This window comes from Schistocerca piceifrons, chromosome 7 (assembly GCF_021461385.2).
Source record: "Schistocerca piceifrons isolate TAMUIC-IGC-003096 chromosome 7, iqSchPice1.1, whole genome shotgun sequence".
Lineage (NCBI taxonomy): Eukaryota > Metazoa > Arthropoda > Insecta > Orthoptera > Acrididae > Schistocerca > Schistocerca piceifrons.
This window is the reverse complement of record NC_060144.1, coordinates 554444725-554458682: the sequence shown is the minus strand read 5'-3', so window position 1 is coordinate 554458682 and position 13958 is coordinate 554444725. Positions and strand designations below refer to the sequence as shown.

The 13958-nt window shown below is 40.8% G+C and overlaps 1 protein-coding gene across 2 annotated transcripts in view; it reads right to left on the bottom strand.

Annotated features, from left to right (window-relative positions):
- Window positions 1–13958, bottom strand: part of LOC124804839 (anaphase-promoting complex subunit 4) — a 120087-nt gene that overhangs the window by 45236 nt on the left and 60893 nt on the right. For both annotated transcript variants that reach the window (XM_047265189.1, XM_047265190.1), the window contains one exon: window positions 5467–5755. In XM_047265189.1, the coding sequence (XP_047121145.1) occupies window positions 5467–5755 (289 nt within the window). The remainder of the gene's footprint in view (window positions 1–5466; window positions 5756–13958) is intronic.

The following is a 13958-nucleotide window of genomic DNA, read 5'->3' as shown; positions in this document are numbered from 1 at the left end:
GTGGTTATTCATGCGGACATGTAGTAACCTGTCGGTTACTACATCTACAGCCCACAGCGGGCATTTTGTGCCACTACAGCAAGCGTAGTGCATGCCGACATTCAAATGGCACACCCGCAACTACACTAGGCAGCCACCAGGGACTGCCCTGTCACTGACCACTGTCACCAGGTCTGTCATGTAAGTGCAGCACTACACCAGTGACATGTGACATGGATAACTTCTTTATAAGGGCATGCACAGGCCTCTGAGCCCTAGGCTGTTAAATGTGTTCGAGGTGCGTAAACAACTTTCTTTATATTCTTGCGGATGCCAATTCATGACCCAATAAATTATATTCCTTTTACAGGTTTGATTCCTTGTGACCCTAGTTAGAACACAAGTGGTGACACCGATGGAGAAATTTTTGCGTGTTTCAGATTCTGTGGTTTTCTGCCGTTTGGTTCTTCCATGAACACTTCTGCTACAGCAGTAGTTGCATGCAACTGTCAGAACAATTGTTGACTTTGCTGACCCAGGCTCAGCCAACGGTTGTTCACACACCACCATTCCCCCCCATATTATGGATCCATGGAAGTCTAGGATGCTTACACGAAACCACTTCACTAACATTTCATGGTGTTCCTGGCAGTCGGTATGGATGTCTGTAAGGCTCGTTTCTTATTCTGGATACAACCTCGCACTTATCACTTACTGTGACAGTTAGCTCCGCTGCAGGAATCAGCCTCACTTTCTTTTGACAATTTGTGTAGTTTGCTGTCATCCTACCAAACAACGCATACACATGGTTGCTGTGTGTGCTGAATTCTACCAATGTCACAAACAACTGCAGCAATTGTGTCGAGTTGGTTGGCTGAGCTTCATTCAAAGTGTCAGTTTGTTATGGCCAAGTCTCAGGAGTCGTATGCGAATGCCACGGTAAGACACACATATCATTTATTTGCCCCCAGACAATGAGGTGATTCAACGTTCCCTTCAGTTTGAGAACTCTACATTAGAAGAGGTTCTGAGTATTGCACAGTCTTTCATTCTCATTTCATGGCCTTGGAGTGAAGCTGCCATAGTTGGAAGCGTGCAGCCCAGTGCATCAGGCCTAATGTCCTGGTGAAGAGGAGATAGCGGCAGTACAAACACCACTAGGCCGATGTGGACAAACGCGTCAGTTGGTACAGCAAACACCACTTCCTTCTTTCGTGTCCCTCTTGTTTAGTACAGCAGGAAATGGCAGTCTGCCCCAAGCTGTGGATCTCTTGCCTTTTTTATAATTAAGTAATTTAAAAAGAAAATTAAAAAAAGGGGGTCACTTAGCAGCTGCATGACGATCCCCTCCCTGATGAGTAATTGCAGGAATCAATGGACATCGATATTCATACTGTTGCGTCATTTGGTTCGCTGTTGTCTGCAGCCCAGAACAAACTTTTCATTGAAGTGCGGGTGAAGTAATCCTACAAATCAACATAGGGCCTACAGCATCCCTACTCAGCTCACAGACATACGTCAGGCTAGGGTCCCCACCATTTGCACATACTGAGAATCAGCTGGTAACCTATTAACAACACCCTATTCCTATTAATGGCTGACACAGTTTACAAGTCAGCTGTCCATTCAATTACTTACTTGGTGGTTAACGATGCGGTTAGTGAAAATTTGTTCGGGTTAGATGCCTTTGCTACTTTTCGTTTACCTATTGTTCATGTGTTGCACCTGATGTCAGACCACATGCCTTATCATGAACTGGACTCCTTGTGTTGAGTTTTTCAAATCTGCTTGGCCCAGGGTTATGCTGTGCAAACAATTTGACGGCATGCATCAACTTCAAACCTTCTGCCTGTCTTCACTTTTTCTGGGCACAGCCAATGCCAGTAAATTTACGCAACCACGTTAAGATGGAGCAGGATCACTTAACACCATTGGGAGTGATTAGCTCAATTTCTTTACGTGAATGGCCTAAACCCTTAGTGACTGTAAAGAAAGTGCTCAATCAGCTTTGGCTCTGTGGCAACTTCAAGGTTGCTATTAACGCGTAGGCAGTCACAGACATTTGTCCCATTCTTCACCTGGATGAGTAGCTCACAGAGTTGGCTGGAGGACTATTCTTTCCAAAAATTGACTGGGCCAAAGCCTACCTTCAGATTCCATTAGACGAGGCATTAAAGCAGTTGCTTGTGCTTAATATGTGTTTTGGCCTCTATCAATATCAACGGCTAATGTTTGGGGTCACTATAGAGCCTGCCATCTTTCTTAAAACTGATTACGACAGTTGTCGCTTATTACATTACTATCTCAATGATATCATCTTGACACGTGCTACCAGAGAGGATCACCTAAGTAACATCTATCCTTTGTTTACCATTTTACAGGCCATGGGCTTCACATGTGATCTCCCTAAATCTCACTTTTCCAGTCTTCCATTGTTCATTTTGGTTATGAAATTTTCTGACAGGGTGTGCACCCCACAGAACAACATGTTGCCACTATTATGGGTTTGTCCCATCTGTTTAATCTACAAGAACTTCAGGCATTTCTTAGAAAAGTGGCATGCTATCACAAGTTTATTCCCTTAACGACTACTATTGCCCACCCCTTACATCTGTTGTTTTGGGAAAGTGCTCCTTTCATCTGGTCTGCAGACTGTGAGCATGCTTTTGTGCAGCTTAAGGTTAGTCTTTGCTCTGCACCGTACCTTGCAACATTTCAATCCCACAAGCATTTGGTCCTAGCCATGGACAAATCCCAGTAAGGGATGGGGGCGATCTTGGCCCAGCATCCTTCAGAGGCTCTGCACAACCTATTGCCTTTGCAACGAAAACGCTAAACTTGTTTCTGCAAAATTATTCTCAGGTAGAAAAGAAGCTCTTGCTATTGTCTTTGCCTGAAAGAAATCATTTGTCCTTGTTGGTGCAACATTCCATTTAATTGCTGACTATGAGCTCTTGGTTTCCCCATTTAGCCCGTTGGTGTCCTTACCAGACAAAACTACTCATTGTCTTCAATGATGGGCTCTGTTCCCAGTACAATTATGAGACCCACTTTCGGCCCATGTTGCAACATGCAAACTTGAATGCTCTACCCCAGTCCCCATGGGCCCTGATCTGTTGTTCAATGAGGAGGGTCTGCTTTGTTGGTAACTGAATATGGAGGTGAGGCACATGGAGGATGGCTTCCCAATCACCAGTTCCCATATTGCCTCTGCTGTGGTGGCGAATTCAGTGCTCCAGAAGATCATATGCATGATACAACACAGGTAGACCGACTGTTCGTCAGGCCAGACATTGGGCCTGCTTCAGAATTTTTGTGTTGCACCACTGCCTCTCCCTCTTGGATGGCATTATTCTCCTGTTGACAGAAGGGTTTACTCCCCACGTTCTGGTTCCAGCAGCTCCATGACGGGAGGTCTTCTGCTTTATTACATCAGAGTCACTGAGAGATCTCTCGCACAAAACTGCTAGTGTGCTGCCATGTGTTTTGGCTGGGTGGAGTCAAACACATAGTTGGGGATTGCTGCAAGAGTTCAGATCAGCAGGCAGTGCTATTCACTGTTTTTTCGCCAGGGCCAGCCCCTATAAAACCTGGCGAAAGAGTCCACATTGATCTCGCTGGTTCTTTTTTATACTCTTTCTGGTTATTGGCAACTGATGCCCTTTATCATTTTCCTTATGTCATTCATAGCCAGTCTGCAACAGCATATGTGACTGTCAAGGATGTGTTGACGATATTTTCCTTAGAAGTCTTGCCTTGCACTCTGTTTCCAGATAATGGTCCTCAGTTCTTGGTGCATTCTTTCAAGGACTTCTGTACATGCAATGGCATTTGCCGAGTGATGGTACTTTTATTCAATCTGCAGCTATATGGCAAGGTGGAACCTTTTGTCTGAACATTTATGATGCTAATGCACAAGTACATAGAAGATTTCCCAGCCGAGGAGGTTCTCCTATTTTTTTAAGCTCTTGTAGATCGGTGCCAATTTGGGCTGACCTACTGCGTGACCATCAGCCATGGATGTTGCACAGCCTCTTGCTGCCAGGCAGGTGTCTCCCAGCAACACCAGACCCCTCGGCACATGACACTGGGCACTGGGCCAGGTCGTTTGGATGGCAACCTCACTGGATTCAGGCCTTGGTCCATAGCCAGCGCGGTCGCAGTGTGTTCATGATTCACACCAAGGATTGACTTGTGACATGCCATCAGAACCAGTTGCATCCTAAGATGGACACTGAGGTCCCTCCCTGTGTTGTGGGCCTGCTGCCTTATTCTTTGTTGGCCCTGGCCCCTCTGTGGATCGAGCAGGCCTGGTTGTGTCAACCTATCCCAGATGGTCAGGGCTTTGTCAGCATCAACAGCAGGTTTGTTTCATGTAACTTGTGCCAGGGTCTCCCACTGCACTGAGCAGGCAATGTCATTAGTGGGGACACAGGCCAGGTCTATTGCCAGAGCCTCTCCTCTCAAATTTGCTGCTGTCGTAGCCTAGGTTTGCACCCCTTGTCATGGATTCCAACATTCAGGTGGCTCCTGTCCACTAGTTGCCCCAGGGTTGATGGGTGATGGGTGATGGGGTTGCTGTCATACTAATCTCTTTTATCATATTAATGTAATATGTCTGCTTGTGTCTGTATATGTGTGGATGGATATGCGTGTGTGCGCGAGTGTATACCCGTCCTTTTTTTCCCCCTAAGGTAAGTCTTTCCGCTCCTGGGATTGTAATGACTCCTTACCCTCTCCCTTAAAACCCACATCCTTTCGTCTTTCCCTCTCCTTCCCTCTTTCCTGATGAGGCAACAGTTTGTTGCGAAAGCTTGAATTATGTGTGTATGTTTGTGTGTCTATCGACCTGCCAGCGCTTTCGTTTGGTAAGTCACATCTTCTTTGTTTTTAGATAATCTCTTTTATCTGTGCATACCAGTCTGTGTGGATCGGGAACTTTTTGCACTTTTTCTGCTGCCCACTGCCACAGGCACGTATTCAAACAAGGCATTGTGAATGGCAATACCTAGCCTTCCTCCCTAAATTGTTGGATGTGTATGAAATGTGTAAACTACTTTCATTGTATTCTTGTGGATGTCACTCTGTGATCTAATAAATTTTATCTCTTTTACAGCTGTGCGTTTTGTTGGGTTTGTAGTCAGAACAGCGCAGACAGCTCATTAGCGATCGTTCCCATGTAGAACACTGCATAGTTTGCACCAAAATTGGGAGACTACATGGCAACTTTGCCTAATGGCCCTGCCGTTTTAAGCTATTTTGGTCAGAAAACATCCAGTAAGATCCAACAGCAATACTTATATTAAGAGCTAGGTGTTACTGAAAGAAAATAATCATAAACAAAATACTAGTGAATGACACAATGTATCAGATCCCAACCAGCATCACAAAAAAAAACAACCCTTGGTAAAAGATGGAGGATGAGAAGAAAAATTACTGAAGCAAGCTCAACACATTCAGGTGGACCATCAAGTGGATTCAACACACCTTGTAATTCTTCATGGAGCTGTCAATAACTTGCTGTATTTCTGTTGCTTTAACCAGAAATGCTCCAGTGGCAGCAATGGCTTTTGTGACGGCAGCTTCTTCCAGTCCCAATACTTTGTAGCGGTCTTCTAGCCGTGACATTCCACGTACTTCTGCCAAATGATATGCTAGACTCTGTCCAACTGTATTCAGATGCTTCAGTACAAGTTTTTGAATATTTGAGTAACTAAGTTCAATAGAATGTCCAAGTTTCTTCAACCCTTTTTCTGTCAGGTCATGAAGAAGAAATCTGGAGAAGAGAGACAATGGTATGTAACTAGTTCTTACATATAAAACTTAATTCAAATGCTTGCCACAAACAACATGAAAAATTTGGAATTATACCAGTAAAAAAAAAAAAAAATCACACACACACACACACACACACACACACACACACACACACACTCTTCTATAAAATTATGAGACGGAATTATTGGCCAGTATTTACTTTCATTCTTACCATTTTTTCACATAAGTGACTTATCATTTGGCACCCCCACCCTCCATTAGTCCAAAAAAAGTGACATAACTTGGTGATGCTTCTTTGCTCCCTCGTGCATACATTAACTGGAGTTGCGTGAGCGCTTAGTAAGACCTACAAAAATAACCCTAAACCTTGTGAGTGTGGAAATGGATTGTTTTCAATACTAATCATGGTACAAATTTATCACTAGGATCGCCTCTGTGGCCCCCTTCAGCCTGGTGCCTTAAACCGGCCCTGCTTATGTGTACTTTAGTATGTGTCTATTGGCAGTATTAAGTATTTCATTCCCTGAAGGTACGTCTTGGCTACAAATTCTGTTTCATAATTTGTTAATATCAGTTACTTAATTAATTCCTTCTTTTATTCATCATGTTGTGTAGATATTAAGCAGAAGTACCTTCAGGGATGTGGAATAAGTCAAGGTACAGATTAACAACCGAGAAGAAACTCATAAAAACATATGCTGTACACTGTGTTAATAACCAAGTATCACTGTACTGTTAAAACCATTGTTTATAGCAGCTAAATGTAGCCTAGTAACTCAGTTTTATGTCTTATGACACAATGCCATTGTTCAGTAAAAGCTGCTGCTTCCAAGTTACATTTAAGAGCCACTATTTATCTCCTGTTAGCAGCATAATTTTACTTGATCATAATAGTATTTTTGAAAGTTGCCTACATCTATAATAACAGAAGCTTGTTTACATTACACTACCACACCACGCAGTTCTGCCATGAACATGCTGCTTGCTGTGTATCTAACAGATGCTTGCAATCCTTGAATCTACGTAATCAGATAATTTGCAGAAAGAGAGACTAATGGGGCATCTTTTTAATTTTATTTTGAACAGGAAGGGATTCACAATTTCTTTCTTTATGTTAGATGAGAGTCAGTTGAATAGCTTTGCACCAGTTCATAACTGAACTCTGAACCACAGGCAAGGTGGCAAAGCCTTCTTGAAAATAATTTTTGTGTCTTATTTGCGACTGTGCAAATTGTAACATCAATAACCTTACTAAACACTGACATTAAAGCCAGTCTCACATGGAGTAACGATTGCAGTGCACTTACTTGGTGACTCGCACAATGGCTCCCTTACAAGCTATGTCATCTGCTAACAGGCTGTGCGTGTTTTGATGATAGTTCCAATACTATTCTCCTTGTTAAGTCCTGTTTGATGTCACAGCTTACAGAGTGGGAATTCTCAGACAACACCAGTTACCATCAATACACAAAAGAATGCCATGCATCTGCCGTCCGATCTGTGATCTTTCAATGATTTTAAAGAAACTGCTCAGTAAAAAAAAAAAATCTCATTCTCATACAGCTTTGTTTCATTCATCAGCTTCATGATGGCCTGCCTAACATTTTATTAATGGTCATAGTTATTGTCATATTTAGTGATTAGGTAAACTACTGCAAGAAACTGTTAAAGTTGCAGTGGAGAATTAGGGGTCTCTATGAATCTGTGTTTGGTGTGTGTTAGGTCATAGGTTGCTGCATACAAATACATATAACATACTGAATTATTCTTTAAGCTTTGATGGCTATGCTATCAGTCTCCAATCTCAAGAAAATGGAATGTATGTAAAGTGTTCTGTCTTGAACATGTGTGCCAATGAAAAAGCGAGAATGAAATGTTCATGAATCCCTCATATCTCATAAAAGATCTGATACATAGAAACAAGATTTCACAAATGATAGCACACAAAGAGGAGAGTATTTTTCCAAGTGATTACTATGCAAAACTTCCAGATGATATTCAAGCAACTATAGTGAGTGTAAATTTGTTGCGAGTTTTGACAGTTGAGTACATTGTGAGTGGAGAGAAGCGCAGTTGCCAGTGTGTACTGAACACGTCAACAGGGCCTACTGTGCACGGTACCTGTCAAGCTCTCTCGTCTGCATGAAAAGCAAGCCGCGCAAGCCGGCTGATCTGTGATCTTTCTCAAATGATTTTAAAGAAACTATTCGGTAATAAACTCTCATTCTCACACACCTTATATCTCATCAACTTCGTGAAGAACTGCCTATCATATTGCTAATGGTCATAGTTATTGTGAATTTTTGATATTAGGTAACCTACCTCAAGAAGTTAAAGTCTGCTTTATTATTTAAACTTCAAAGGATATCATTATCTGTCTCCAGTCTTGAGAAAATGGAGTCTATGTAAAGAGCGCTGTGCGCACACGCCAGTGAAACAACCAGAATGAAATATTCACAAACCTCTTGTATCTCTTAAACAGTATGAGATATCGGAACAAGATTTTGGCAAATGATAGCATACAAAGAAGAGAGTATTTTGCCAATTAATGCGTGAAACTTCCGTATATATCACAATATTCAAAGAAATACAGATTTTTTCAATGAAATAATGTGATTTTTAAGCACGATCGATAGCTGGTGAAACAAGAATTGCTGTTTGTCTTGCAACAATGTCAGTGAAGAATTTACATGTTCATTTTTATATGAGAATAGGCTTTTTCATAACCTATTGACTTGTCTTGCCCTCAGTTGCTAGTTTAATATTACACTGTTTCAGGACTGTGTTGCAAATTTTTTTTAACTCAGTGCCACTCTGCTGTATTTTGACAAAGAAGCAAATTTAACATATCAACAAGAGAAGTTACGTATTACTCAAAATGTGTCACAGTCCTTCACGAATCCCTCAACTACCTTCTTGGTACGGCTGACAACTCAAGAACAGTCATGTGGTGTAACATTTGCAGTGGCTTCTTTCGTCAGTATTTGAACTTCACTGAATTTTTTTTTCTTTTTCTTTTTTTTTTCCCTTCTTACTTTTCATGTAGGCACATATATTTTCAACTGGATTTAAATGACAGTGATATGAAGGTAGCCTCATTAAACTATTTCCTTTAGCATCAGCTACTTTGTCAACCAGGTGACATGTAGTTTTTGGCTTGTACAACATAGCTAGTTCCATTAACTTCGCCTTATACGCGCTACATTCAACTTGATTCAGTGTAACATTTCTTTCTATGCAGAACAAGTACTTGATGGCTGCAGGGGCAACAGTCTGGATGACTGACTGACCTGGCCTTGTAATATTAACCAAAACGGCCTTGCTGTACTCGTACTGCAAACGGCTGAAAGCAAGGGGAAACTACAGCCGTAATTTTTCCTGAAGGCATGCAGCTTCACTGTACAGTTAAATGATGATGGCGTTCTCTTGGGTAAAATATTTCAGAGGTAAAATAGGCCCCCATTCAGATCGCTGGGAGGAGACTACTCAGGAGGATGTCGTTATAAGGAGAAAGAAAACTGGCTTTCTACGGATCGGAGCATGGAATGTAAGATCCCTTAATCAGGCAGGTAGGTTAGAAAATTTAAAAAGGGAAATGGATAGGTTAAAGTTAGATATAGTGGGAATTAGAGAAGTTCGGTGGCAGGAGGAACAAGACTTCATGTAAGGTGTATACAGGGTTCTAAATACAAAATCAAATAACAGTAATGCAGGAGTAGGTTTAATAATGAATAAAAAAAATAGGAACAGGGGTCAGCTACTACGAACAGCATTGTGGACGCATTATTGTAGTCAAGATAGACACAAAGCCCACGCCTACCACAGTAGTACAAGTTTATATGCCAACTAGCTACACAGATGATGAAGAGATAGAAGAAATGTATGATGAGATAAAAGAAATTATTTAGATAGTGAAGGGAGACGAAAATTTAATAGTCATGGGGGACTGGAACTCAGTAGTAGGAAAAGGAAGCGAAGGAAACGTAGTAGGTGAATATGGAATGGGAGTAAGGAACGAAAGAGGAAGCCGCCCGGTAGAATTTTTCACAGATCATAACTTAATCATAGCTAACACTTCATTCAAGAATCATGAAAGAAGGTTGTATACATGGAAGAAGCCTGAAGATACTGGAAAGTGTCAGATAGATTATATAATGGTAAGACAGAGATTCAGGAACCAGGTTTAAAATTGTAATACATTTCCAAGGGCAGATGTGTACTCTGAACACAATCTGAGGTGGGAATTTAAGAAGATGGGACCTGGATAAACTGAAAGACCCAGAGGTTGTAGACTGTTTCAGAGAGAGCATTAGGGAACAACTGACAGGAACAGGGAAAAGAAATATGGTAGAAGAAGAATGGGTAGCTTTGAGAGATGAAATAGTAAAGGCAGCAGAGGATCAAGTAGGTAAAAAGATGAGGGTTAGTAGAAATCCTTGGGTAATGGAAGAGATACTGAATTTAATTGATGAAAGGAGAAAATATAAAAATGCAGTAAATGAGGCAGGCAAGAAGGAATACAAATGTCTCAAAAATGAGATCGACACGAAGTGCAAAATGGGTAAGCAGGGTGGCTGGAGGACAAATGTAAGGATGTAGAGGCATATATCAGTAGGAGTAAGATAGATACTACCTACAGGAAAATTAAAGAGACCTATACAAGGGCGATGTACTTGAGAGCAATGTTATGGAAATGGAAGAGAATGTAAGTGAAGATGAAATGGGAGATGTGATACTGTGTGAAGAATTTGACAGAGCTCTGAAAGACCTAGGTTGAAACAAGATCCCTGGAGTAGACAACATTCCATTAGAACAACAGATAGCCTTGGGACAGCCAGCTAAGACAAAACTCTACCATCTGGCAAACACGATGTATGAGACAGACTTAAAGAAGAATATAATAATTCCAATCCCAAAGAAAGTAGGTGTTGAGAGGTGTGAAAATTGCCCAACCATCAGTTTAATAAGTCACAGCTGCAAAAAAGCATTTGTTGACAGGTGTGAAAATTACTGAACTATCAGTTTAATAAGTCAAAGCTGCAAAATACTTACACAAATTCTTTACAGATGAATGGAAAAACTGGTAGAAGCCGACCTTGGGGAAGATCAGTTCGGATTCTGTAGTAATGTTGGAACACGTGAGGCAATACTGACCCTACTACTTACCTTAGAACACAGGTTAAGGAAAGGCAAACCTACTTTTCTCGCATATATAGACTTACAGAAAGCTTTTGACAAGGTTGACTGGAATACTCTCTTTCAAATTCTGAAGGTGGCAGGGGTAAAATACAGGGAGTGAAAGGCTATTTACAATTTTTACAAGAACCCGATGGCAGTTATAAGAATCGAGGGGCATGAAAGGGAAGCAGCGATTGGGAAGGGAGTGAGACAGGGTTGTAGTCTATCCCCGCTGTTATTCAATATGTATATGAGCAAGCAGCAAAGGAAAGAAAAGAAAAATTTGGAGGAGGAATTAAAATCCATGGAGAAGAAATAAAAACTTTGAGGATTGCCAATGACTTTGTAATTCTGTCAGAGACAGCAAAGGACCTGGAAGAGCAGCTGAATGGAATGAACAATGTCTTGAAAGGTGGACATAAAATGAACATCAACAAAAGCAAAACGAGGATAATGGCATGTAGTCTAATTAAATCAGGTGATGCTAAGGGTATTAGATTAGGAAATGAGACACTTAAAGTAGTAAATGAGTTTTGCTATTTGGGGAGCAAAGTAACTGATGATGGCCGAAGTAGAGAGGATATAAAATGTAGACTAGCAATGGCAAGAAAAGCGTTTCTGAAGAAGAGAAATTTGTTAACAACGAGTATAGATTTAAGTGTTAGGAAGTGTTTTTCTAAAAGTACTTGTATGGAGTGTAGCCATGTATGGATGTGAAACATGGACGATAAATAGTTTAGACAAGAAGAGAATAGAAGCTTTCGAAATGTGGTGCTACAGAAGAATATTGATGATTAGATGGTAGATCACATAACTAATGACGAGGTCCTGAATAGAATTGGGGAGAAGAGGAATTTGTGGCACAACTTGACTAGAAGAAGGGATTGGTTACCATATTTACTTGAATCTAAGCCACACTTTTTTTCCGGATTTTGTAATCCAAAAGATCACCTGCGGCTTAGAATCGAGTGCAAAGCAAGCGGAAGTTCTGAAAAATGTTGGAAGGTGCTGCCACAACTAACTTCTGCCATCGAATATATGTAGCGCTTCACAGGAACGCTTTGCAGGCACAAAGATAAATACTGGCGCCAAAACCTCTGTGTCAGTAGATAAATTTAAAAAAAAAAGGTGGGAGACGAGCTTTTTTTCCTCCACCCCGAGTTTCGACCACTGCATTTTTATACATTATCCATCAAAGTAAATACAAATTCCATATTGTTTATCTTCGAATGTTGCACCGTTTCAATGTACTACGTAAATCCGACTGGCAAGACTGTTAGGGATGTTTGTCAATATGGCCAACTCTATGTTCTGAATTTTTTTCCTACCTTTGAGAAGAGATGGTTGCTGTAGGAACTTTTATGAATTGTGAATCACATGCAGTATTCCCCTCACCATAAGAATAATGCAAATATAAACATTTTGCCATGTATTCTTTCGTGTTTGCTGCTATCTCATTTAAATTCTGTCTGCCTAATAAACTACAAAACTAAAGTGAGACAACAGCAAACGCGGAAGAATATACATATCATGTTTATATTCGTATTATTCTTATGCCTAATAGTGATACAGTCAGAAATGAAGGGTGGCAATTGACTAGATTTTTAAATCTAAGATGACTCTAATTTCTGTGCAGAATGTAATGTACTAAAGAGGCGTCTGCAAAGATTTTTAAATGGAGAAAAATTTTCGCTAAACTCTCGTTCAGAACATGTTCTATCATATGCAGTCTATTATTTGATTCTTGTTGATCATTATCAAAGAAAGCAGCAGTGTCAGTAACAACAAGTAGCAGTCTCTTGCCATTGTTTTGCTAATGAGACGATTCCCCCCCCCCTTTTTTTTAATTGTAAGCGGCGGTAGCGCACACAAAAGCAAGACAGGCTGCGAGCGGCGACAGGTCGTAAACACTCATTATCAAAATGTGACAAACAATGCATGACACAATACAGTAATGCATCTTCAGCTTAGAGTGACGTAAATACCTATAACAAAGAGAATGACACTTATCAGATAAAGAAAAATAAGCACTCAATTCAAACCAGATGAAGCACGTGAAAAAGGAAGGGTACCTGTATAAATATGGACGGAGCGCCTGACACATAGCCATAGCTATCTGGTAAAGCTTAACTGCTAAGCTTACGTCTCGAACCAAACTACTGTAGCTGTATCGTCATTCATTCGACCTAAATTGTGTTTCATATTACAATGGACCAACTCTGTTTCGATTTGAAGGTGCGGCCTAAAACTCTTCTCTCCCCTTGAATTTCGAGTCTCAAATTTCAGGTGCGGCTTAGATTAGGGAAATTTTTTTTCCCTTGATTTCGAGTCTCATTTTTCAGGTGCGGCTTAGATTCGAGTAAATACAGTAGTAGTACATGTTCTGCGGCATCAAGGGATCACCAACTTAGTGATGGAGGGAAGTGTGGAGGGTAAAAATCGTAGAGAAAGACCAAGAGATGAATACACTAAGCAGATTCAAAAGGATTTAGGCTGCAGTAGTTACTCGGAGATAAAGGAGCTTGCACAGGATAGAGTAGCATGGAGAGCTGCATCAAACCAGTCTCGGAGAGCTGCATCAAACCAGTCTCTGGACTGAAGACCACAACAACAACATACTGAATTTGATCTTTGGAGGCTTAAACTCCTGAAAACCAAATTTTAGTGGTGATGAATCCATAAAAAGAATACTTGACCAAATTTCTGGTCTGATCATGTAAATGACATGTGCAAAAAGCTATCTACTAGCATACATGCTCCAAGAAAACTGACACCTTTTTGTAAACATTACCACTCTGAGGCAAATACATTTTGCACTATTTGAGTCCCGTCTCAGCTATGGGATAGAGGTACGGGGGCCAAGCAGTAAAGGTAATATGGAAAGTGTACTTATCCTACAGATAAGATGTGCAAGGGAGTCCTGCAGAAATTTGTTTAAATAATTTAAAATACTAACTGTTCATAGCCTGTAAGTTGGATCACAATAAATAAATAAATAAACTGGTGAAGTGAGACTTACTGTG